The 27,680-nt window shown below is 35.6% G+C and overlaps 1 protein-coding gene across 1 annotated transcript in view; it reads right to left on the bottom strand.

Moving 5' to 3' along the window:
* Positions 1 to 27,426, bottom strand: part of LOC136026854 (uncharacterized) — a 40,183-nt gene extending 12,757 nt beyond the window's left edge. Inside the window, exons 1-3 of the mRNA XM_065703575.1 lie at positions 27,298 to 27,426; positions 7,058 to 7,123; positions 659 to 910 (exon numbers count right to left, since the gene is read on the bottom strand). Of these exons, the coding sequence (XP_065559647.1) occupies positions 659 to 910; positions 7,058 to 7,123; positions 27,298 to 27,337 (358 nt within the window). The 5' untranslated portion in view covers positions 27,338 to 27,426. The remainder of the gene's footprint in view (positions 1 to 658; positions 911 to 7,057; positions 7,124 to 27,297) is intronic.
* Between the last annotated feature and the right edge of the window lie 254 nt (positions 27,427 to 27,680).

The following is a 27,680-nucleotide window of genomic DNA, read 5'->3' as shown; positions in this document are numbered from 1 at the left end:
AAGCTCTGAGACAAAATATCCTTCTAAATGTCAAATTCTGTTAAGATCCGATCACCCATTCGTAAGTTAAAAATACCTCATTTTTTCTAATGTTTCCGAGTTAACCATCCCAACACCTCTCCCCTCCCGAATGTCAAATTGGGGAAACAACTACTTCTAATTTAATATCGTCTGATCTCTAATACGCTTCCCAAATTTCATTGTCCTAGCTTATCCGGGAGTGCCCAAACTAGCAAAACTAGGACACACAGACCGACAGACAGACAAAATTTGCGATCGCTATATGTCACTTTGTAAATACCAAGTGCCATAAAACCACGAATTGCTCTTTGTTAGAGTACTGTTGCTGATGCATACAAGAAAGGAGAAAAAGGTCAGAAAAAAAACAAGGATAATCCACATAGTTTACACAGAAATCATAAAATCAAATAACAAGGTTGACAGAGCGAAATTAATAAATGGGTTCTTGTCAAAGAAAGTCACATTTTCAAAAGCGGGTGATCCTTCTACTTTCCATAGAAATCATAAAACAAAATAATAAGTTTGAGGTAGTGTTTACGATAGTGAGGTTTAAGTTTTCAAGATGGGACCTTGTGAACCATCAGTTAGGAGGTTTTGACAAGGAAAAATGGACTTTATTTTTAAGAATGTTGCTCACTTGGATCCGCTTCTGGAATTGCTTCACGCTTATCCATTCCTTTTTCTCTCAGATTAATGCTCATTCCTGGGGCTTGATAGCTAAGAGCCGGTCGTCCCAATGGTCCTGTATTAGTAAATGCAACATCAGCACCACCAAACCCAGACCCAGGCTGATACCCATATGGCTGAAAGCCCAGACCGTTGTCATATGCTCCACCATACCCTTGATTGAACCCTTGATTGTAGTTTGTTGCTCTAAATTCTTCTTTTGCTAAAAAAAAAAGACAAAAAACTAACAATTGCAGGTCAATCAAACAGTTTGTGGTAACGAATTTCTAAAAAATAACCGAAAAAAAGTAACCCAAACTCTAAAAAATAGAATTTTGATACCAATAGTTACATCAAAAGAATTGAATTTTAATGCTGATTTTAAATATACAAGTTTTATCAAGATCAGTTATACTCATCAAAAGTTGCGAGCCTGAGAAAATTTGCTTCATTTTAGAAAATAGGGGAAAATAGGGTGTTTATTTGTTTGTTTTTTTGTTTGTTTTTTCCCTCAGGGGTGATCGTATCGACTGAGTGGTCCTAGAATCTTGCGAGAGGGCTTATTCTAACTGAAATTAAAAGTTTTAGTGCCTTTTTCAGTGACAGAAAAATTGGAGGGCAAAGTTAAACCATCAGACGCAGGCCAAGAATACAGCGAAGACACTTGTGGTGGAAGACATTCAGGTTATTAGCTTCCCCAGCTCTGAGGGGCCACGTTTCGCAACCATAAAGAAGCACAGAGAGGACCAAAGCGTTATATATCCGGAGCTTTGTTCGAAGGGAAATTTCATTTCGTAGCCAGAGGCACTTCCGAAGCTGGATGAATGCTGCCCAGGCAGCGGAGATGCGGCTTTGTATTTCGCTTAGAGCTTCGCCCTTGGGATTTATTAGGGAGCCTAGATATTTGAAATTCTGGACGTCCTCGATTGGGATGCCATTCAATGTGATTGGAGTTTCATCTAGCCCAGAGGTGCGCATCTATTTTGTTTTCGATTGGCTGATCTTTAGTCCAGTAGCAAGTGATCTAGCAGCAATGCCGTCTATCATGAGCTGTGCTTCTATTATCGAGTCAGCCAAGATATCCACATCATCAGCGTAATCAAGGTCTGTTATTGATAGTGCTGGACTGATTGTCACACCTTTGTATTTGTCAAGAGTCTTCATGATCTGGTCAATGACAAAGTTAAATAAAATAGGCGATAAGGCACAACCCTGTCGCACTCCTTTGTCAATTGATATTTCTTTTGAGATTTCTCCGTCAGCTCTTATAAATGCCCTCGTTCCCACGTAATACGCCTTAATTAAACGGACTATCTTTTCGGGTACTCCATCATCCCTCATTTCATCCCAGATGGCAATTCTCTTTACCGAGTCAAAAGCCGTTACAAAGTCGGTAAAGACTTGTATTGTTTCCTGCTGGTGTATAAGGCGGTGTTCCAGGATCTGTCTCAGGCTAAAAATATGATCGCAACATCCCATACCAGGTCTGAATCCTGCTTGATTTGGCCTCGTCCGATCATTTCTAATATTTCTGAACCTAGTTAATACTATTATTGTGAAAACTTTTGCAGAAATGGGTATCAGGGAAATTCCTCTATAATTTTTACAATCGGCTCGATCCCCTTTCTTAAATACAGGAATTATTATAGAGGTCCTCCACTCTTCAGGAATGTATTCGTTGACCCAGACATCCGTGAGTAAGTTGTGGAGCTCGTCGATAGCCGCTTCTGGAAGGGCCTTGAGAAGTTCAGCTGGTAATTCGTCAATGCCAGGGCTTTTATTATTTTTTAATAGTTTTACGGCATGAATAATTTCTTCTCTGCTTGGAGGGGCGATATTGCAATCCTTATACACGAATGGTGACTCAGAACTGCTCTGGGATGGAATGGGTTGGCTGTGGTCATTTTCTGATGGGTGAAGAAGCTCCTGGAAGTGAGCACGCCATCGTTCGATGCGATCTTCTTTGCTCGTGAGAAGCTTGTTGTCCTTACTAAGTAGCGTGGGGGTAGATCTTTGCTTCTTTTTCCCGGTTGATTCTCCTAGGAGCTGGTAAAGTTTCCGTGAATCATTGCGTGCAGCAGCTTTTTCCAGAAAATTTGCTTCATTTTAGAAAATAGGGGAAAACACTCCTTAAAAGTCATACAATCTTAACGAAATTCACACCATCAGATTCAGCGTATCAGAGAACCTTGTTGTAGAAGTTTCAAGCTCCTTTCTACAAACATGTGGAATTTCACATTTTTTGCCCGAAGACAGATCTCGGATGCGTGTTTATTTGTTTGTTTTTTTGTTTGTTTTTTCCCTCAGGGCTGATCGTATCGACTGAGTGGTCCTAGAATCATGCGAGAGGGCTTATTCTAACTGAAATTAAAAGTTTTAGTGCCTTTTTCAGTGACAAAAAAATTGGAGGGCACCTAGGCCCCTCCCACGCTCATTTATCCCCAACGTCACCAGATCAAAATTCTGAGATATCCATTTTATTTACCATAGTCGAAAAACCTAATAATTATGTCTTTAGGGACGACTTAATCCCCCGCAGTCCCAGTGGGAGGGGCTGAAAGTTGAAAACTTTGCCCTGTGTTTACATATAGTAATGGTTACTGGGAAGTGTACAGACGTTTTCAGGGAGATTTTTTGGTTTAAGGGGGAGAGTTGAGGGGGGGGGGTACGTGGGAGGATATTTCCATGGAGAGACTTCTCATGTGGGAAGAGAATTTCAATGAAGGGGGCGCAGGATTTTCTAGCTTTTTTTGGAAAAACAATGAGAAAATAAATATCAAAAGTTTTTTCTACTGAAAGTAAGGAGCAGCATTAAAACTTAAAACGAACAAAACTTATTTCGCATATGAGGGGTTTACCTCCTCGTTATACCTCACTCCTTACGCTAAAGTATTTTTTAGTAATTTCAACTATTTATTCTACGGCCTTTGTGATTCAGAGGTCATTCTTAAGGAATTGGGACACAATCTATGCTTTAGTGTAAAAAGCGAGGTATCGACGAGGGTTGAACCACCTCGCATACGCAATAAAAACATACGAATATAGAAGTTCGTTACGTAAGTTAATTCGTAAGTTACGTATATTTTTTACCAATGAAAACATTTGTAAAAAATTAAAAGTTCTAGTTGCTTTTTCAAGAAATCAAAAACTTGGAGGGCAACTAGGCCTCCTCCTTCACTTCTTTGTTCTCAAAATCTTCCGATTTTGCAATTAATTAATATGCAAATTTTGTTTTAATTACTTATGTGCGGAGAGCCAAGATCAAAACATGCATTAATTCAAATACGTTCAGAAATTAAATAAAAAAAAACAACAAGTTTTTGTAACGGAAAGTAAGGATTGACATTAAAACTTAAAACGAACAAAAATTACTCCGTATATGAAAGGGTGTTTTCCTCCTCAACGCCCCGCTCTTTACGCTAAAGTTTGACCCTTTCTCTTAACTCTACTTTTTAAAACAGTAAGAAACTTTAGCGTAAAGAGCGAGGTGTTGAGGAGGAAAAGATGGAATCTGAGATGGAAATCTCAGAAAATCTCAGAAAAGTTGAGATGGAAATCTGTTTACTTGAAATAAACTTGACCTTATCTTTGTCTCTAAAACCAAGCGTTCATAAAAGATACTTCCAATAAATTGAACTATACATTCATATCGAATATCGATATCACAAATTATATTCGGAAATGTTTGACTTTTTTGCCATTTCCGCCATCTAAGAGTGGACGTCCTGCAATAAAGATGCTGGATAAAGAATATAAAAGAAGACATAGAGTAAAAAGACTGAGAAGAATACGAATAATAATATATCAAATTAAGGATCAGTCAAACGATCACCCAATATAACTTACTGCACGCTTTTCAAGCAAGCTCTTTGAACATTTTCTTCCATCTCACTAGCAAAGAAGTCAAGACGTTCAGTATACGTTCCATACGTAAGAATCAAATATTTAGGTTTGCCTCTCGATTAATATCGTTATTTATCCGATTCTAGTTAGGACACGGGTTTTCTGTTAGTATATCAAAGTGATTTTAATTTATCAATTGGTATCTGTTCAGACAATAAATCTATGGATTCAAGTATGAACCGGGGTATTAAATAAGCTGTAAGACTAAATAGTGTTGTCAAAAGACAAATTTCTCAACAAACGAATCAAGAGAGTTTGCTTGCTGAATTGATGTTTGTGACAGTAGTAAATTTAAGTCCATTATTAAAAAATAATTTCACTTTTAATTTAGTCTTGTCTCGAGATACAATCGTACCTCTTCCAGTTTTGAATTTGGCAGAACACTTCATAACGGTTTTAAAACAGGTATAACTATCTTGCCTAAAATCTTGTTGTTTTTTGTTTTTTTTTTTTGCTCATGGTCTATTGTATCCAATCCAAATATGGTCACAATTCAATTATCCTCCAATCAAAATAAAAAATCTGTGAACCAGAAGATTGTAGTTTCTGTTAGCTTTTTTTGAGGATGGGGAGGAGTCGGGGTTTTGGTGACTTACATTAGATGGTTTTGTCGGTGCTAGGTGTATTTTTTTTTCTTACCGCCAGAAAAATTCTCACATGTTGAAAATTTCCCTCAGAAAACTCACCCCCCGCCGATTAAACTTCCTCTCGGAAAACTTTTGTTGGAAAAAGTCCCCCCGTGAGGGATTTCCCTCGAAAAATTCCTATGACAGACAAAAATAATGAAGAAAAAAGGAACTTTGGAATATTCTACTTATATTCCGAAAGATAGGCAGATTATGTGGCACCGAATATCTTATATTATACAATTTTGCCCTTTAATTTTAATATCTTTTAGAATTTTTTTTTTTGGGGGGGGGGTCAGTTATCGTAGCAGGGTAAAATAAAGGTTTAAAAAATTTGAAAATAGGAACTAACAGAAACAATTGCTACTGTACAAGGGTTTCACTATGATCAAATTACTTCTCATCAACTTGATCTGGCACCCAAGAGAGGGATCACTACCCAATCTGTTCCAAGGGGGGCGCGTATCTTCATTTTTGTTTATTATTACTTTGGACATTTTTTCAAAACCCTTCACCTTAGCTACTCGGATTGGTTTCGTCACGTTTGATGGTCGATGCTGTTCATTAGGCATTATGAAACTACTTAAAAGGCCTTTTATAAACATACTAATTATACTTGGTATTATGTATGTTCCTTTTGATGTTATGTTCCTTTTGATGTTATGTTTTGATCTATGTTCTTTTTACAATGTTGCACACGATACGTTCACTCCTGGGAGGGGGTGAAAATGATGTTGTTTATTTTCTTAAACTCTGCTACCAAGTGTGTGTTTGATATTATTTTTCTTGTCAATCTTTATGTTTCTTGTGTAATTTTGCCTATATCATAGACACTGAAAATGATACATCCACTAATGAGGCATATATGACGTATGTATGCTTTTTCAATGTATCAAACAGTTCGTGGTAACGAACTGTAGTAAGGAGCGACCCGGCTCAATCGTAACCGAAACTCTAAAAAATGGAATTTTGATAACAATATTTACATCAAAAGAATCGCATTTTAATGCTGATTTTAAATATATAAGTTTCATCAAGATCAAATATACCTATCAAAAGTCACTAGCCTGAAAAAATTTGCCTCATATTAGAAATAGGGGGAAACACCCCTAAAAGTCATAGAATCTTAGCTCCTATCTACAAAAGTCAAGCTCCCATCTACAAAAATGTAGAATTTTGTATTTTTTGCCAGAAGGCATATCACGGATGCGTGTTTATTTGTTTTTTTTTCCAGGGGTGATCGTATCGACCCAGTCAACCTAGAATTATGCAAGAGGGCTCATTCTAACGGAAATGAAAAGTTTTAGTGCCCTTTTCAAGTTACCAATAAAATTGGAGGTCACCTAGGCCCCCTCCCACGCTAATTATTTTCCCAAAGTCAACGGACCAAAATTCTGAGATAGCCATTTTATTCGACTCTTTCTTAATTCTTTGACTCTTTCTCTTAATTCTACTTTTTAAAACAGTAAAAAACTTTAGCGTACAGAGCGGGGCGTTGATGAGGAAGCAGCCCCTTTCATATACTAAGTAATTTCTGTTCGTTTTAAGTTTTAATGTTGCTCCTTACTTTCAGTTGAATTTTTTTTTTAATTCATAAATATAACGTCACTCATATAAATCTTTTTTCCAAATTAAGACTCTAAACGAATTTTCTATAACTTCTGACCTGCATAAACCTAATGAAATCTTTGGAGAATAATCTATATATGTTCTCCCAAATAGTAAGATCTCTAACCAATTTGTACATTTTGTTTCGCAGTATTACCTGGTTCGCTCTTTCAGCTGGTGTAAAAAGCAAATAAAAACAATGAAATAACAAAGCTAATTAAATCTTTACTTACAATCGAAGAACCTTTCGCTCAGCTCATTCTCTTCAGAGTCAGCAGCTTCAGAAAGTGGATGAGCGACTACAAATAGAGAATTTTGATTAATAATATTGAACTATAATTATAAGGGTTTTATTTCAATTTGTGTTGAACAAATGTCTGCAAACCTGCTTTGGTTCAAGGGTTGGACTGCCACCAGGGAAATACCTCACCCGCAAAAATATCCCCACATGTCATATGGAAGAGCCGGATAACAAATAAAAATAATGGAGAAAAGAATGTATTTTGGAATATTCCACCTATATTCCAAAATAGAGGTTGAACATTTGGGGTCGAATATCCTATAGTACATAAATTTATACTTTTATTTTTTTTTTTTTTTGCTTTAGGGGTGTTGAATCATCGTAGAAAGGTAAGATATATTTTGAGAAAAATATTATGAAATTATTTGCTATCGTAGAAGGGCTATCCTGTGATGAAAGTGCAGAAATAACTGGCTGGAACTAGAACTAGGAGTAAATAATTCACACTGACTTGGTCTTGTTCCTACCAGAGAGGTCACTAGCCAAATTTTACAGACTGGCTAGTCATTTCTATCGACTGATTCTGTGATATTACTATTAAAAATTGCTCTATTTTTTGTTTTTACCTACTATTCCTTTTAATACGTGGCATATTTTTACGTGGCATATTTTCGTCCATCAGCCAGTAAAATTGAGCTTTACACCACTATTTCAGCGACTCAAATTTTCATCCAACTGGGTGAAAACATTGGAGGAGGGGTATCCTCCTCCCTCCCACCCATAATGCCCCAGCTGAAAATTATAGTACTTGGTACCGGCTATCCCATTACAACCGAAAACGAGTCCAATCAAAAGGTCAGAAGGTTTCCCGTCTGTACCTTTAAGGGGAAATATTTTTCTTCTTTATTATTTTTTTAAAGGGTGTGGAGTCAAAGTCTAGGTCAAAACCAACCATATTTAAAATTGACAGAATTCCTTATTCCGAAGCCCCCCCCCCCCAAAAAAAGCACAAAAAGAAGAATTAAAATATAACGGTTCAAAATAGGGATAAAACTATTTAATCGACAGTGAAACAAATATAAAATTTGAACTGAATATTTCGACCCTTATATAGTGTCCATTATCTGCAGTAAAAAAAATTTTACTGAAGTTTTTTACTGCTGGTCTTCGAAGTTATCTACGAAAAAACAAAAGCAGTTAAAATGAAAATATATTCTATAGGATATATTGAAAAACAATACAATCTTTTTCAACTGAAAATAAGAAGAAGTATTAAAACTTAAATTGAACAGAAAGTCCTCGTAATTTATGTGTGAAAGGGGCTGTTCCCTCCAATACTTCAGTCGTTACGCTAAAACTTTTTGTAAATTTGATTAGCTTGTTGTTCAATTCCAACGGCCCTCATGTTTCGGAAATCGTTCTTATTTAAGACCGCTAGGGAGTAATTCAAATATTGAATCAAACAGTTCGTGGTAACAAACTGTAAGTAAGGATCCATGTGGCTCAATAGTAACCAAAACTCTAAGAAAAGACTCTTGGTAACAACATATACATAAAAAGAATTGAATTTTGATGTAGATTAAAAATATACAACATTTATCAAGTTTAATATTACCCATCAAAGGTTACCTGCCTTAAGAAAAACTTGCGCGATTTTTTTAAAAGAGGAGAAACATCCCCAAAAATCAATTGATCTTAATGAAAACCACACTTTCAGATTCAGCATATCAGAGAATCTTACTGTAAAAGTTTCAAGCTCCTGTATAGAAAAATATGGAATTTTGAATTTCATGCCATAAGAAAGATCATGGATGCGTATTTTTTTGTTTTTTTCCCAGGGGTGATTGTATCGAACCCATGATCCTGGAAGTTCGAGAGAGGGCTCATTTAATTCAAAAATCAAAAGCTCTAGTATCCTTTTTAAGTTACAAAAAAATCTTGCAGAACTGCTAGTCTCCCTCCCACGCCCCTTTTACCCCAAAGTCATCAGATTAAAATTTTGAAATAGTCATTTTGTTCAGCATAGTTGAAAGATCTAATAATTGTATATTTGAGGATGACTAAGCCTCCCAAGGATGAGCCCCCCAGGGTAAGACTGCAAGCTATAACCTTTTTCTATTGTTTACATGTAGTATTGGTGTACAAGGACAATTTGTGAGTGTTTGTGTGTATGTGGGGTTTAGTGGGGAAGGGGAGGTTTATTTGGGAGGATATTTCCACTTTAGAATTTTTCATCGGATAGCATGAGGTGTAACTGCTTTGCTATTTTTTACGAGGTCTAACTTTGAAAAAGGATTATTGTTTAGTCACTATAACAAAAAGAGCTTCTCTTTGTTTTCTTTTTTCAGATTTTAGGAGTGTCCAAATTTCATAAGTCTTCCTCTGAATACACCACCAACATAAAACAGGTCAGAATGACAGTGGGCTAAACAGTGCTTAAAAAACAAATTTAGAAAAATTAATGTATTTTAAAGCTTCAAGAATTCACTTTGGAACTTAAATTTAGCGTATAGACCCTATTTATGAACGCCCCTCCTTGGTCAAAATAATTGACCATTTAATACCATAACTTATCAAATTTAAATCAACTTGTGACGCCACATAAAAGAAAATTATGCTCCGAAAATCAAAACTTTTTTTTGTTTCTGTTACTTTATTCTGACTTCTTAAAATGGAATACTAAAATGTACTTTTGATACTAATTTATAAAGATTGCTAGATACCTAATAGATTAACAATGTTGCGGACACGAAAATAAACAGGAGCTCAACTAATTATTTCAAACATGGATTCCATGTATACCATACCGTACCTGTGAGAACCGAAGTTTATCATCCTCCGAAACAGAATACCGCGGGAGTTGTAGTTTCTTACATGTTTTATTGTTCGTTAGTAGTAGTATTAATTTATTATCCAAAAGAAATAACAGAGACAAAATCAATCGGTAGCACACCAAAAGCGTCGCTTGCGAGGGTTTTCTACTAACAAAAAAGAACAAAAAAATAGAAGAGAAAAAAAATAATAAAAACAAAGAACAAAACAAACAAAAAACAATGAGTTAATCTATAACAAGCAGAAAGGTGAAACTGTGTACCGAGAAAAAAAAAACTTACATAAATAATGCATACACAATAAAAAAACATAATATCATGATCCCGAAGCAAAAAAAAAAAAACAATAAACAATTATTGCCAATATTAAATCCATCAATCCCAATCTATTTCAAAGGTATACCTACAATTCTTTGGTACTTGGAACAAGCTTATTACATAGTTTAGCCCCTCTATAAATAACTGAAAAAGCAGTCCTACTTGAAACTAGGCGAGGAACCTCAATAACTCCACTTGCTCGAGTTCTGTGACCACAAATATTAGATCTTTCCCGAAAAAACACGCCCATAATAATACTTATACATAAAAACCAGTGTATAAAAATCACGCAATTCGGCTGCAGGCATTATATTAATCATACTGTAAATTGACCTGACCGACTCCCGGTTCCCTATTCCACAAGTTGATCTGATGGCATTATTCTGCAGTACGTGGATTGGGCGAAGTATTTAGGGGAATGTCCCAAGCCATACAGACGAACAATACAAAATATACGGATGAATCAGAGAAAAATATACTAACCGTAAAACATTTGAGGGAAAAATGTGTTTTAATTTAAGGATAATCCCTAAATTCCGCGATTGTATTCTAGTTATAGCTTTTACATGGTGCGTAAATGATAAAATTTCGTCAATAATAATCCCAAAGTACTTAACGCAACTTGACCTCTTAATAATGCCCTTCGGTGAAGCTATTTCCGTAATCCGAGGATAATAATTGGGGGATCGTGAAAATATGACAAAATGTGACTTATTTGTATTTAGGTCAAGCCGGTTTATCTTCAACCAAAGACACGTCATAGTCATTGCTTCATTAATTATTGAAGTAAGTTGTTGTTCAGTTGAAGCAACACACATTAATATCGTATCATCAGCAAATAAGGGTGTAGTGATCCTGGATCCCGAAGGTGCAGGATCAACTAGATATCTAATTCTAGAAGTACTTGCAACAGCATTTGGCAGATCATTAATGAAAATCAAAATAAGAGCAGGACCTAACACAGGGCCCTGGGGGATACCAAATTTAACAAGACTCTTACTTGAAGAAAATCCATTAATATGAACCTCTTAGTCCATAAAATTCACATTTTAAAAGTAGTAATTGGCGGTCAACAGTGTCAAATGCCTTAATCAAATCAAGAAACAGATCAGCGACTCTAAGCTTATTGTCAAGAGCTCCATTGATTACCGAAGTTATATATGAGAATGCCATTTCTGTGGTTCTCCCCTTCCTGAAGCCAAATTGAATTGGATTTAAAATTGTATGCAGTTCTAAATAATCATAAACTCTAGTGTTAATACACTTTTCTAGCACACGAGAAGAATTAGGTAAGACCGAGATAGGCCGATAATTTTCAAGGTCATTTTTATTACCGCCTTTAAAAACAGGGGTAATCTTAGCAATTTTCAAGCAATCAGGAAACATTCCCCGTTTCAAGCACAAATTATTGAGAGAAGCAAGAACATCAGGAAACGCTATTTTTAACACCAGAAGATTGAGTGAATCACTACCTGCAGATGTATTTTTCATCCCAAGAATAATTTTCTCTACTTTATCACGAGAGAAGGGTTTCATATACTTAGAAATATCAATTGGGGTCTTCATAAAAAACTCCAAGGGAGGATCATCATCAGAAGATACAATACGGGAAGATAAATCTACGCCAATATTAGCAAAATGTTTAGAAACAACATCACATATCTCTTCTGGTTTCTTCGTTGGCAGGTCATTCTGCATTACTACTTCATCGGGAATAATAGAGTTTTCTGACGATATCACACTTTAATTAATTTTCCAAGTTTTTGCAGGGTTACCACAAGTCTCAGTGAATTTATTTACGAAATATTTTCTTTTACATTTCTTAGTAATTTATTCAGGGCATTCCTATAATTTTTATAAATTCTTAAGCAAATCGGATCATTCCCGTTATTTAAGGAATTCTTATAAAATTGATCTCTTTTATTAATACAACGCAACAAGTTAGGTGGAATCCATGGTTTCTTAGAATTATTTTTCCTTGATGGCGAACGAACCATTATACATGTTTTTGTCACTAGCAAAATCAATTTGTTATAAAATCTTGAAAACTAGTATTTATATCACCCGTAAGATCAACAAAATTATTCCAATCGACTTCTGCAATTGCCTGCTTAAATTTTTGAAGGTTACTCTGGCTAAACACATGCATTGGACTCTTAGGAATTATCGGTGCTGGCTTCTGGGGAATACAGAGATCAAATCTTGTTGAAATCCCAATATGATCTGATACATCAGTAATAATAACTCTTGGAACTGAAAAAAAACAAATTTGGAAAAAAAACAAATTTGTCAATAAGCTTCGATGAAGTTACTCGTATGCATATATTAATAGTTGGAAATGAACCATGGGACATACAAAGTTGTAAAAAATCCATAGAAACACTCGCATCCTCATGAAGGTCAATATTAAAATCCCCAAGCATCATAAATGGATGTGAGTGAACCAATTGCTAGTTTCTCCAGCTGCTTATCCAGAACATTCATAAAGATCTATATGGAACCAGATGGTGGCCTATACGATATAATAACAACTGCATCTTTAGGTTTCAGCCTAAGCTGAAGAATAAATGGTTCAAAAACCATTTCCTGATATACTACTAAGTCATTTCTTACCAAAACCTCAATATCGCTTCGAATATTTGCACCATTTCCTCCATATTGTCAAAACTGTCGATTCCTATTATAAAATTTATATCCTGGAATATTTAAAAGAGCAGATTTGTGGTCATTCAAACAGGTTTCAGTAAGACCGACAACCTGAAAAATCGATAGATCACATATTTCATTTCAAAAATTCAACAAAGAATTTAGCCCTTGGCAATTACGATGGAAAACAAAAAAATTGAGGCCTCTCGCATCACCATACTCAGATTGAATTCCATCTTTAAACAAGTGTTTGGAACTAATAGATTTATAGTGTTCTGCTACCCCAATGTCATAACTCCGCTGCAGCTGCTCCGTTAATACACCCCCAAAATCTACATTCTAAGCTTCCAGATTATTAAGACAACTAATGCTTCGGAAATCACGATAATAATTATCCATTGTCATTAAATTCAAAAAAGACCTTGGTACAGAGTTTCAATAAAAATAACAGAGACAAAAAATAAAAACAAATTGAAAAACAAAAATAAACCACTTCAAAACACTAATAATAAAAAGAACAGGCGATGAAAATATTGGCTGTAACCCATCCATGTATAAAGCTCAAGCTCATATCGCAACGGCTAACAACTTAGTAATAAACACAAACCCCGACATCATAAGATCACTAAAAAACTAACTTAACAAAGACTTAATCAACCAAAATACACAAATTACGGTGTCAACAGACCCTCTGCATTATACCAAAGCACTTTAGTTACAGTTTTATTTTTTTACAGGGGGTAAGGTAGGGCGTACCCAGCATTCCACTCCTTTATCCACTCTACATTTACGGATACCCAGGAGTTCCTTGCGCACAATACGCACAGGAGGGGTAACATCATTACTAATAAAAACATTCTTATAAATGCTGAACTGTTTCCCTTTAAGTTGTTTCGCATTTTTCAAAAGAGAAAATCGAACCTGTATATTGTCCACTTTAGTTTTAAAAAAAAATTTTAGAACATTGAACAACATTAAAAGACGGCAAACTTCCACTATCCAATAACAATCCATGCACCAACACATCCGAAATCAGAGACTCGGCATCCTCGATAGGTACTTCATGTTAGTGGAGGAAAGATACGGATAAAAATGGTCAAACCTCGGGGAAATAGCGACAAAATTTTTTTACACCAAAATGTTCAGAAATATCTGTTTAATCACACAAAATAAATCCCCCCGAATCTCCACTGCACAGGTATCCCAAATTTGCCCTGGAATGGGAAAAAAGAGGCGAAAAATCCGACTTTTGTTTTTATAAATATTTTTGAGTTTAAATAGTCATTTTCTATCAAATTAAATATGCCTACTCCAAATCTAAATTCAGATTTCCTTTTTTCCGTACCCTAATGCCCATTTCCACCCTTAAATGGTGAGAGGGTGGCAAAACTCGAAATTAAGAGGTTGTTGCATTATTTGGCCTTTTCCTTTGGGATCAATGGCGGTGAATTTGAAAATGAAGTTAAAAACTTGATTCTACGTGGTCAAGTGCCTCATCTAACCTAAATCCGCTGTGAAAGTTAACTTACGCGAACTAGTCATTTTAATCAGTTGTCGGTTGACTCACCATTTCCTATCAAGCTAGGAATGGCGCCTTTGAATATGAGTCTCGAACAGTCTAATTTCAAACCAGTATTCCAGACTCCCCCTCCAGTTTACAGTTTCCATTCCTTAGTGTCATTTTTTAGGTGATCTAATCAGTAGACCCATCTACCGTAGTACTTGCTAGATGATAGGCGTGTTCAAGGCTACATACAAGGTTTGTGCCGCTTTATTTACTTCCGCAAAGAAAAGACAAAATAATATACTGGGATCCATGAGCGTTGATTAGAAGTATTTAGTGAGATAGTGTTTAAGATTATGCTTCTGATTTTTGAAAAGAGCGGACATTCATTTTTGCTTTTCAACTTCATTTGTGCAATGCCATCTACTGTGTATCATTCAAGCTTAATTTGTTCTTCTAGGTGACGATGGGTTGAATTGCGATTGGTAGTAGTAGCACAAGCAAAGAAAGAGGTAGTAGCACAGCTTCGACGACTTGAAATGAAGCCCACACCGCGTGTCGTCTTAACTTCTGTGACAGAGGTCGGATCAACAGAGAAAAGAAGGCTCTAAGGAAACTTGAGTAGAAAGAACCGGTTGTAGCCCCCCAACAAGATCTTCAGCTCCAGGCTTTGATTTTTCGAAGAACTGGCTATTCTGTGGTCAAGCAGTGAAATTATGCGAGATCACAAGTCGTGAATTCGCTAAAGCTTATGCAGTACGAACTCATAGCTTCGACTACTCGATTAGTAAAATGTGTAAGAGCGGGAACGATCATTGGGCCATGACAGTGCTTGGTCGGATAAATTCAAAGAATTCTGATCCTCATGGATAGGACGCCGTTTATCATCAAATATGCTCAGTGAACTTGAGGACAAGAAAAGAGATTCTACAAAAATTCTGTGGTCAAGAAAAAGTGAGCGACGTGCCTCCACAAAAAAAACGGAAGGGAAGACCGCGCGATAGTGCAAGGAAAGCCGCTGTCGAGGAAGCGCTTCAGTGCTATGCCAAGAGTGAAGAACCTGTACCTCTGACGATTATATTAAGAAAATGGCTCATATTCTCTCTGAAACTGACTGTGATATTTTGGCCTACAGCTTTTGTCAAGCCAAGATTTGCTAGTCAGTGAGTATGGCGAACAAGTGGTTGTGTCCGATTCAAATGGGAAAGAGACACTCTTAACATTTAGAGATACGGTTGACTGGATATAATGAGAATTTCACCAAGAGGAAAAAGCAGATAGCGAAAACGAGAAAGGGATCAGCTCATCAAAGTCGTTCAAAAGATAATAAGAAGTGAAATCAAATCCATTACGACAAGGAAGGATTCCTACGAATTTCTTAACGAGGTATTGTCAGTAGAGAAGTGTTTGAACTTCATGTGCACCTCTCTTTGTATACTGCTTTCATCGACAGGGGGTCGACACGCCTCGTCTAATATCTTCTATCGGACAGGCTATAATGGAGGCATACAGACCACGTGGTTTAATGTCTCCTGTACAAATAGGACTGACTTCGCAGCTGCATCACCATTTCTCATCCTGATATTTAATTGACACACTGCACAATCTTGCTTCTGCTCTTCGAAATGAGAGGTAAAAAAAATTGATAGATGTGGAGCAGTAAATCAAACGTTGTTGGAAGAGTCCGAAGAGAAAGCACATTTTTTTCAGTATGTAGGAGACAACGTCGATCATGATATTGCTACTATTGACGGCCTGAATACCTTTCATGGAATGGGACTTATTAAAGTGTCTACACCTGAGTTGCCGGCAACAAAGCTTTCAGTGCCAAGAAAAGAAATAAGTGGAGATGAGATGAAGTCAATCGGCACCTTGCCGTTCTACACCTACCAGAAACCCGCCAAGTACAAACCAAGGACTTTTGTTTGCTTGACAAACAGTGGTGACACTCATGACAATGAATGGAAAGGTGAAATGCTCTGGCGGATCTCTGGCTTTTTCAAAAGCTCATATATGAGCTGGTCGGCCTTTTGTGGTTAATACACCAAAAGCTACCTCATCCGGGAAAGTCGAATATTTGTTTTTTGCCAATGATTAACTGCAACCCAAGCGATATCTCCTGTGTTTATTCTACACTTATGCATGCTAACGAGCGCACTAGTCGAACTGGAAAAACTCTAGTCATTACCTTTGATCAACCGCTTTACTGGAAGGCGAAGTGTATCGTCGATGCAGAGCCTGCCACAAGTGCTTTAAGACATGCTATTGTTGTCCCAGGTGTATTTCATACACGCGTGACGCATGAGTTTCCTAGGAGCCATTGGCTTCCTTATGGCTGACTCGGGACTTGGAAATCCTAAGTCAAGTATACGCGCCTAACACTATGCGTAGTATGTTACAAGGCAAAGCTGTCTCTCGTGCTGCGCAAGGCCATGGTCTGTTGGAGGTAGCCCTTTATGCGAACCTTTTATCATCAAAAGCAGAGCATTTGATGGCAATGACATGCTACCAGAACCCCTTGAAAAGGCAAAACAGGGCGTACGAGTCACTCCTTGAACAGGGTGAGGATGATAACGAATACGAGCAGGAAGAAGAATTAGCTTCAGGTTGTGCTTTAAAATCAAAATGTTCTTGTGATTAATTTACCTGAGTTCTAAACGTTCCTTTTTATAACTGATTGATCTGAAGTTTTGATCTCGATTAAAGAAGTGGTATTTCAAGATGTTATACTTAGCAACCCCTCATTTCACAGGCCTCTTAGAGGTGAAAATGAGGTAAATAGTTTAAAAAAAACCTGCTTTTTGACCTCATATCTGACAAGACGATACTTTATTTGATATAAAATGATCGTTTAGCCGCAGAAATCCGGCAAATAATGATCTCCGTAATTTACCCCACCCCCCTCCGTTCTGTGAAGGCGAAAATTTATACTGGGGTACGAAAAATCTGATTTCTGGCGTCGGATTCGGACTTGTCATGCTTGATTTGATAGAAAAAGGCCACTTAAACCCAAAAATACGTCCAATTAGAAATTTCGATTTTCCCCCTTCAAGGGGAGGGGGGGATTTCAGGTGGTTGTGCAAGGGGGATTCGGGGGGATTTTTTTTTGTGTGATTAAGCTGATTTTTCTGAGCATTCTAGTGTAAAAAAAATTCTTTTGCAATTTCCCCGAGGTCAAACCGTATTTTTCTTCTAATATTTAAGCCCCAAAATAATAAGTTGCACATTTTATTGCTATTTTCTACAATAAAAGATTGGCTGACTACTGAATTCAGTTCATCATTATACTTATTAATTATCTCCGATTGACCCTCCACAATATTCTTCAAAACCAAAAGTTCAGATTTAACTATTGCAAGTTCTTCCTCAAGCACATTATGTTTATTTTCTATCGATGTAACACGATTGGTTACTGCACTTATATTAGATTTTATCTCTAAGACATGATGTTGGAGTGCCTCAATGTTTGTATTTATGGTACTACACCATTTCCAGAATTTTAATAATATTCTCAACATTTGTTCTCTGACAGTCAGTGAGAACACTACCATCATAATTATTTATCGAATTCATCCCAGGGTCCGATAAGTCCGCTTCAATTTGGTTACGTTTACCGCTGCCTTTCTTTCCCATAGTAATGCTATGAAAATAAGACTATTCGCCTACCTTTATATAAACTATATTTATATTTACCCACGCTAGTTCCAGCGTGTAATGTATATATGCGTTAAAAGGGACGTCTTACATCCAAATAAATGACTTTCTTAAAACAGAAATCGCTGGGCAAAAAGTTACAGGGTACAGGAAACTCCTTCTTATCCAACTATCAATTAAAGTTATTTTAAGCTATCACGAGTATTCACAGTCAAAAACATTACATAGCATTTGCTGCGTTAGGTTAAATGCAGTCAAACAAGTTCACTTATTGACTGCTGAAAAAGAACTGAATGAGAACTGTTAAAAGAGATAGAAGTGAATGTTCACTCAGCAAGTAAACGTTACAGCGAATAATCCTTTAAGGATTTTGCCACTCTATTTAACATATTTTTTTTATATATAGAGAAATGAGCGTGCCCCCTTTATATTGGGGGGTGTGCCCCCTTTTCAATATTTCGATCTTTACGAAAAGTATTTCCAGTAATTTCAAAAGAATTATTTATTCTCAGTAAACGGCTTTTGGGATTCAAGGGGTATTCTTAAAGAATTTGAACAAAAGTCTAATTTTAGTGTAAAGAGTGAGGTATTGAAGAGGGGGCAAACCCCTCATATTACATATACGAGGGAGTGTCTTCCTCTCGCCAGCCTCACTCTTTGCGCTACAGTTAGAATTTTGTCAAATAATGGCCGATACAAACAATAATTTGTTTGTGTTATTTGTTGGCCAATCTTGCCATTTAATTAAACAAAAAACAAGTTTTTTTCGCTGAAAGTAAGGAGCAACATTAAAACGTAAAACGTACAGAAATTACTTCGTATATGAAAGGGGCTGCTCCCTCCTCAACGCCCCGCTCTTTACGTTAAAGTTTGAATCTTACTCTTAGCTCTACTTTTTAAAACAGTAAAAAAAAATTAGCGTAAAGGGTAGGGTGTTGAAGAGAGAGCAGCCCCTTTCATATACGAAGTACTTTCTGTTCGTTTTAAGTTTTAATGTCGCTCCTCACTTTGAGTTAAAAAAACTTGTTTTTTTGTTTAATTTCTGAACTTTTTTGAATTAATGCATGTTTTGATTTTGGCTTTCCGCAGATGAATAATTAAAACGAAATTTGCATATTTATTTTTTTGTCTAAATGGCTTTCTCATAATTTTGATTGAACGGTTTTGAGAAAAAAAGGAGTGGGGGAGGAGGCTTAGCTGCCCTCCAATGTTTTGTTTACTTAAAAAGACAACTAGAACTTTTAATTTTTTACGAACGTTTTTATTAGTAAAAGATATACGTCACTTGCGAGTTAGCTTACGTAACAAACTTCTATATACGTATGTTTTCATTACGTATATTAGGGGGCTCACCCCCTCGTTACTATCTCGCTCTTTACACTAAAGCTTAAATTTTGTCCCAACTCCTTAAGAATCACCGCTGAATCACAAAGGCCAGAGAATAAATAGTTTAAATTAATAAAAACTCTTTAGCGTAAAGAGCAATGTATTAGGAGGAGGTGAACCCTTCATATGCGTAATAATTTCTGTTTGTTTTAAGTTTTAATGCTGCTCCTTACTTTCAGTTGAAAAACTTTCTTCATATTTATTTTTTCATTATTTTTTTTAAATAATGCTATATAATCCTGCGCTTCATTCATGGAAATTTTCTTTCCCCATGACAAATTCCTCTTTAGAAAGTTCCCCCAACATATCCCTATCTTCTCAAACCGTTCTCCTTAACCAAAAAATCTCCCTGGAAACGTCTGTACACTTCCCAATAACCATTACTATATGTCAGCACTGGTCAAAGTTTGCAACTTGTAGCCCCTTCCCACAGGGACTGTGGGGGAGTAAGTCGTCCCCAAAGACATAGTTATAAGGTTTTTCGACTATGCTGAGCAAAATGGCTATATAAGAATTTTGATCCAGTGACTTTGGGATTTAATTAGCGTGGGAGGGGGCCTAGATGCCCTCCATTTTTGGTCATTTAAAAAGGGCACTAGAACTTTTCATTTCTGTTAGAATGTGCCCTCTCTTAACATTCTAGGACCACTGGTTCGATACAACCCTGAAAAAAAAAAACAACAAATAAACACGAATCCGTTATCTGCCTCCTGGCAAAAAATACAAATTCCACATTTTTGTAGATAGGAGCTTGAAAATTCTATTGCAGGGTTTTCTGATGCGCTGAATCTGATGGTGCGATTTTCGTTAAGATTCTATGACTTTTGGGGGTGTTTCCTCCTGTTTTCTAAAATAAGGCAAATTTTCTCAGACTCGTAACTTTTGATGGGTAAGATTAAACTTGATGAAACTTATATATTTAAAATCTGAATTTAACTGCAATTCTTTTGATGTAGCTATTGGTATCAAAATGACTTTTTTTTTTAGAGTTTTGGTTACTATTGAGCTGGGTCGCTCCTTACTACAGTGCATTACCACGAACTATTTGATATTGCTTCAAGCAGCTTCTTAACTATAATTTTTATGTTTAAGAAATCAAAGATATTGCATGTTTTTGGCTTGTGTTTGTTATTAAATAAAAAAAAGTTTTTTCCAACTTAAAGTAAGGAACAACATTAAAACTTAAAACGAATATAAATTATTATGTATATGAGGGGGTTGTCCCTTTTTTAATGCCTCACTCCTTAAGCTAGTGTTTGAATTTTTATTCTAATTATTTACGAATGAATCCTGACACAAAAGGAACTTCTAATTAGAATGCTAAGCTTTTTACAAATTCACGAACATTTTAGCGTAAAGAGTGAGGTACTGAGGAGGGGATAACTTCTACATATACGTCATAGCAACCAAAAGAAAAATCTGATAAAATTCCGGTTCGAACAGTTTGTGGTAACAAACAGTAAATAAGGAGCGACCCGGCAAAATAACAATCAGAACTCTAAAGAACGGTTTTAAACAAAAATTTGATACCAATAAATATATTAATTCAAACAGTTCGTGGTAACGAACTGTAGTAAGGAGCGATCCGGCTCAATAGTAACCAAACCTCTAAAAAATTGAATTTTGATATAAATAGCTACATCAAAAGAATCGCATTTTAACGCTGATTTTAAATATATAAGTTTCATCAAGTTTAGTCTTAGCCATCAAAAGTTATATGCCTGAGAAAATTTGCCTTATTTAGGAAAATAGGGGGAAACGTCCCCTAAAAGTCGTAGGATCTTAACGAAAATGACACCATCAGATTCAGCGTATCAGAGAATCCTACTGTAGAAGTTTCAAGCTCCCATCTACAAAAATGTGGAATTTTGCATTTTTTGCCAGAAGACAAATCACGGGTGCGTGTTTATTTGTTTTTTTTTTTTTTTTTTTTTTTTTTCCAGGGGTCATCGTATCGACCAAGTGGTCCTAGAATGTCGCAAGAGGGCTCATTCTAACGGAAATGAAAAGTTCTAGTGCCCTTTTTAAGTGATCAAAAAAATTGGAGGCTATCTAGGCCCCCTCCCACGCTCATTTTTTTCCCAAAGTCAACGGATCAAAATTTTGAGATAGCCATTTTGTTTGGCATAGTCGAAAATTTTAATAACTATGTTTTTGGGGATGACTTACTCCCCCATAGTCCCTGGGGGAGGGGTTGCAAGTTACAAACCAACCAGTGTTTACATATAATAATGGTTATTGGGAAGTGTATAGACGTTTACACTTTTTTTTAAATAAAAGCCATTTTGTTTGGCATAGCCGAAAATCTTAATAACTATGTTTTTGGGGATGACTTACTCCCCCACAGTCCCTGGGGGAGGGGTTGCAAGTTACAAACTTCAACCAGTGTTTACATATAATAATGGTTATTGGGAAGTGTACAGACGTTTTCAGGGGGATTTTTTTGGTTTTGGGGGTAGGGTTGAGGGAGGGGGCTATGTGGGAGGATCTTTCCTTGGAGAAATATGCCATGGGGGAAAAAATTCAATGAAAAGGGCGCAGGATTTTCTAGCATTACTATAAAAAAAAACAATGAAAAAATAAATATGAAAACGTTTTTTCAAATGAAAGTAAGGAATAGCATTGAAATTTAAAACAAACAGAGATTATTACGCATATGAAGGGTTCTAAAAATACTTTAGCATAAAGAGCGAGGTATTTAGGAGGAGATAAATACCTCGCTCTTTATGCTAAAATATTTTTAGTGATTTCAACTATTTATTCTACGGCCTATTTGATTCAGGGGTCATTCTTAAAGAATTGGAACAAAACTTACGATTTAGTGTAAAGAGCGAGGTATTAACGAGGGTACAAACCCCCTCGTACACATAATAAAAATATAAGAATATAAAAGTTTGTTACGTAAGTTAATTCTTAAGTTACGTATATTTTTTACTAATAAAAACGTTCGTTGAATATTAAAAGTTCTAGTAGCCTTTTTAAGTAACCGAAAAATTGGAGGGCAGCTAGGCCTCCTTCCCCACCCCTTATTTCTCAAAATCGTCTGATCAAAACTAAGAGAAAGCCATTTAGCAAAAAAAAAAAATAATATACTAATTTCATTTCAATAATTTATGTGCGGAGAGCCAAAATCAAACATGCATTAATTCAAAAACGTTCAGAAATTAAATGAAAAAAACTATTTTTTTTATCTGAAAGTAAGGAGCGACATTAAAACTTAAAACGAACAGAAATTACTCCGTATATGAAATGGGTTGTCCCCTCCGCAGTCCCACGCTCTTTACGCTAAAGTTTTTAGTTGTTTTAAAAAGTAGAATTGTGGCAAAGAGTCAAACTTTAGCGTAAAGAGCGAGGGACTGCGGAGGGGAAAACCCATTTCATATACGGAGTAATTTCTGTTCGTTTTAAGTTTTAATGTCGCTCCTTACTTTCAGTTAAAAAAACTAGTTTTTTTTATTTAATATGTTTAAGAAATCAAAGATATTGTATGTTTTTGGCTTGTGTTTGTTATTAAATAAAAAAAAGTTTTTTCCAACTTAAAGTAAGGAACAACATTAAAACTTAAAACGAATATAAATTATTATGTATATGAGGGGGTTGTCCCTTTTTTAATGCCTCACTCCTTAAGCTAGTGTTTGATTTTTTATTCTAATTATTTACGAATGAATCCTGACACAAAAGGACCTTCTAATTAGAATACTAAGCTTTTTACAAATTCACGAACATTTTAGCGTAAAGAGTGAGGTACTGAGGAGGGGACAACTTCTCCATATACGTCATAGCAACCAAAAGAAAAATCTGATAAAATTCCGGTTCAAACGGTTTGTGGTAACAAACAGTAGGTAAGGAGCGACCCGGCAAAATAACAATCAGAACTCTAAAGAACGGTTTTAAACACAAATTTGATACCAATAAATATATTAAAAGAGTCGGCTTTTTATGCTGATTAAATAAAAAAAACTAATTTTTTTTAGCTGAAAGTAAGGAGCGACATTAAAACTTAAAACGAACAGAAATTACTCCGTATATGAAATGGGTTGTCCCCTCCGCAATCCCTCGCTCTTTACGCTAAAACTTTTAATTGTTTTAAAAAGTAGAATTGTGGCAAAGAGTCAAACTTCAGCGTAAAGAGCGAGGGATTGCGGAGGGGACAACCCATTTGATATACGGAGTAATTTCTGTTCGTTTTAAGTTTTAATGTCGCTCCTTACTTTCAGCTAAAAAAATTAGTTTTTTTATTTAATTTCTGAACGTTTTTGAATTAATACATGTTTGGTTTTGGCTCTCCGCACATAAATTATTAAAATGAAACTTGTATATTAATTCTTTTTTTGGCTAAATGGCTTTCTCTTAGTTTTGATCAGACAATTTTGAGAAATAAGGGGTGGAGAAGGAGGCCTAGTTGCCCTCCAATTTTTCGGTTACTTAAAAAGGCAACTAGAACTTTTAATTTTTAATGAACGTTTTTATTAGAAAAAAATACACGTAACTTAAGAATTAACATACGTAACAAACTTTCATAACCTTATATTTTTATAATGTATACGAGGGGGTTTGTACCCTCGTTAATACCTCGCTCTTTAAACTAAATCGTAAGTTTTGTCCCAATTCTTTAAGAATGACCCCTGAATCAGAAAGGCCGTAGAATAAATAGTTGAAATTACTAAAAATACTTTAGCATAAAGAGCAAGGTATTTATCTCCTCCAAAATACCTCGCTCTTTATGCTAAAGTATTTTTAGAACCCCTCATATGCGTAATTATCTCTGTTCGTTTTAAGTTTCAATGCTACTTCTTCCTTTCATTTGAAAAAACGTTTTCATGTTTATTTTTCATTGTTTTCTTATAGTAATGCTAGAGAACCCTGCCCCCTTTTCATTGAATTTTTCTTCCCCCATGACAGATTCCTCCAAGAAAAGATCCTCCAACATAGCCCCCTCTCCTCTGCCCCACCCCCAAACAAAATAAAATCTCCCTGAAAACGTCTGTACACTTCCCAATAACCATTACTATATGTAAACACTGGTCAAAGTTTGTAACTTGCAGCCCCTCCCCCAGGGATTGTGGGGGAGTAAGTCATCCCCAAAGACATAGTTATTATGGTTTTCGACTATGCTGAACAAAATGGCTATCTCAAAATTTTGATCCGTTGACTTTGGAAAAAAAACGAGCGTGGGAGGGGGCCTAGATGCCCTCCAATTTTTTTGGTCACTTAAAAAGGGCACTAGAACTTTTCATTTCCGTTAGAATGAGCCCTCTTGCGACATTCTAGGACCACTTGGTCGATACGATGACCCCTGGGGGAAAAGAAAAAAAAAAAAAAAAAAAAAAACAAACAAATAAACACGCACCCGTGATTTGTCTTCTGGCGAAAAATACAAAATTCCACATTTTTGTAGATAGGAGCTTGAAACTTCTATAGTAGGGTTCTCTGATACGCTGAATCTGATGGTGTCATTTTCGTTAAGATCCTACGACTTTTAGGGGGTGTTTCTCCCTGTTTTCTTAAATAAGGCAAATTTTCTCAGGCTCGTAACTTTTGATGGGTAAGACTAAACTTGATGAAACTTATATATTTAAAATCAGCATTAAAATGCGATTCTTTTGATGTAGCTATTGATATCAAAATTCAATTTTTTAGAGTTTTGGTTACTATTGAGCCGGGTCGCTCCTTACTACAGTTCGTTACCACGAACTGTTTGATTTCAAATATATAAATTCAATAAGTTTAGTCTTACCTATCAAAAGTTACGGGCCTAAGAAAATTTTTCTGATTTTCGACAAACGAGGGAAACACCCTCTAAAAGTCAAGTGATCTTAATGAAAATCACATCATTAGATTCAGCGCATCAAAGAACCCTACAGAATAGGTTTTAGGCTCCTATATTCAAAAATGTGGAAATTTGTATTTGTTAACAGAAGAAATATCACGGATGTGTTATTATTTGTCATTTGTTGTTTTTTTGTGTGTTTTCCCCAGGGTTGATTGTATTGACCCATTGGTCCTAGAAAATCAGGATAGGCTGATTCGAAAGAAAATTAAAAGTTATAGTGCCCTTTTTAAGTGATCAAAAAATGGGAGGGCAACAAGTCCACCTCCCCACCACTTTTCTCCCAAAATTGTCCGATCAAATTTTTTTTTGAGATAATATTTTGTTCTTTATAATTGAAAGACCCAATGACCGAGCATTTGGGTATAACATGACCCCCCCCCCTACACAGCCTCAAGAGAAAGGTCTTTAAGCTATAAAATTTGTCCATTGTTTAAGCGTGGTATTTTTTATTGGGATTCATGCATACATGCATACATTTACGGGTGGTGGAGGAAACAAATTTCCTGCTTGGGATTTTTCAACCGGGGAGTTTCCATGGAAAGGGAAGTTTCCAGGGAGTTATCAATTCAGGGGAAATTACAAATTATACTGGCTCATTTAGGGGAATTAGCCAGAATTCTTATACAAAATTCTCTTTATATGTTTTGCTTTCTCTTTTCCGTCTCAATTTTACGCTCGGGGTGGTTAAGAGTACTACTCCGGGGTAAATTTTCACAGGGACTGAGTTGTCTGGAGGATATTTTCATGTTGAGGGGATTTCCGTGGAGTTAGGTTCAGATTTCTTAGCATTATTTTAAAAAAAATCAGAAATTAGATACAAAAACAAGTTTTTTCAGCTGAAAGTAAAGAGCGATATTAAAGCCTCACAAAAACAGAAATTGTTCTGTATATGAAAGGGACTCTGCCATTCTCAACGCCTTGCTTTTTACCCTAAAGTTTGACTCTTTCTGACAGCTCTATTTATTAAAACAATAAAAACTAAAAAACCTAAAGAGCGAGGCGTTGAGGAGGGGACAGCCCCTAACATATAAGGAAGCAAATAGATATAAGTTCATCTTAAGTTTAAATATAGCTCCGTACTTTCAGTAGAAAAACTTGTCTTTTATTTAATTCTCACTAAATTTGTCCATTCAGGTGAATTGAATACCTGTTCAAATTCTTAAGGAGTAGGCATTTAGTTGTGAAATAACAAATGACTGGCTATCTGTAACAGCTAAACTAAAACTTTTTTATAGATTGTGGAGAATCAAATAGTCGAATATATAATTTATAAAATACAGAGCCCTACCTGTAAAAATTTCCTTACAGAAAATTCTATTTCTCTATCTGTAAGACGAATTCTTACGGAGAGTGTTATATACAGGTTGAACAAATGCAATAGTGGAATCGAATTAACTAAATTAACCCAGAAATAATTTTTATAGAAAAATAATGAGCGAAAAACTACTAATGAAATAGTTTTAGGTATACCAACCCTTTTATGTGAAGTCACTTGGATGCTTATAGAGCATTGGCATATATATGGCATATATCGGTTGCTATTCTCCCATAATATTATCCGTTGTATATTGAAGTTTGATTTCCGTAAGAAGTGCAAATTAATTTAAGCCAAAATAATGACGGTTATTTCTTTTGTTTCTGTTTTTTTTTGTGATATACCACGTGCTTAAGTATGCCATTAGGCATTTGTGCTGTTTGTTTATATGGTTTAATTCTTGTTGTAAATAAACATGTATACATGTATACATGTATCTATCGATCTATCAAGCTATTGCTTTTACGGCATATATTATGGCTTTTATGGCAATTATGGCATTTTATTGGCATAGAGGCAGATAAGGCATTTTGAAAGAATATCATATTTGAGGAAATGGTCACAGCCATATTGCAATACTGGTTTGCCCCCTATAACTGCTAATGTAAGTTCGATCCTTTAGAATACTGCGTTTATAAGACTTTTCAAATGCTAAGCTAAAATTTAGACTCGGATGTTTTTCAGTGTTCTGAAAGAAAGGCATATTGAGATAGCACTTCTTTTGAAAAATGAAAACTAAACTTACCGATAGCTGTTGCTAAAATAGTAATATAGAGTACTTTCATTTTGCTAAATACTTTATTACTGACTTAGTTAAATACACCTACAAGTTTATATATTCTTTTTCATTTTCCTTTTTTGATTATTTATTATTTAGCAACCAGATAAAGTATGTTGTAAAAATTGTGACATTTAGAATCAAGAGTTCTGCAACTAACCACAAAACCTTAATTTTTTGTATCTTTCTTTCTTGTTTCTTGCTGAATACAAAATTGCAAAACTTGTACTCTTTTGTCTTAAGAGTGTCCGTTAATGGTAAATTCTTTGTTTAATTTATATGGTTTGGATGAAAATAAAAAATGTCTATGTCTATGTCTATGTCTTGTACTGAATAATTTCATAAGAATA

The sequence above is a fragment of the Artemia franciscana genome, chromosome 5 (genome assembly GCF_032884065.1).
Source record: "Artemia franciscana chromosome 5, ASM3288406v1, whole genome shotgun sequence".
Taxonomy (NCBI): Eukaryota; Metazoa; Arthropoda; class Branchiopoda; order Anostraca; family Artemiidae; genus Artemia; species Artemia franciscana.
Note: the sequence above shows the minus strand (reverse complement) of the source record. Positions and strands in the feature narration are given on the sequence as shown.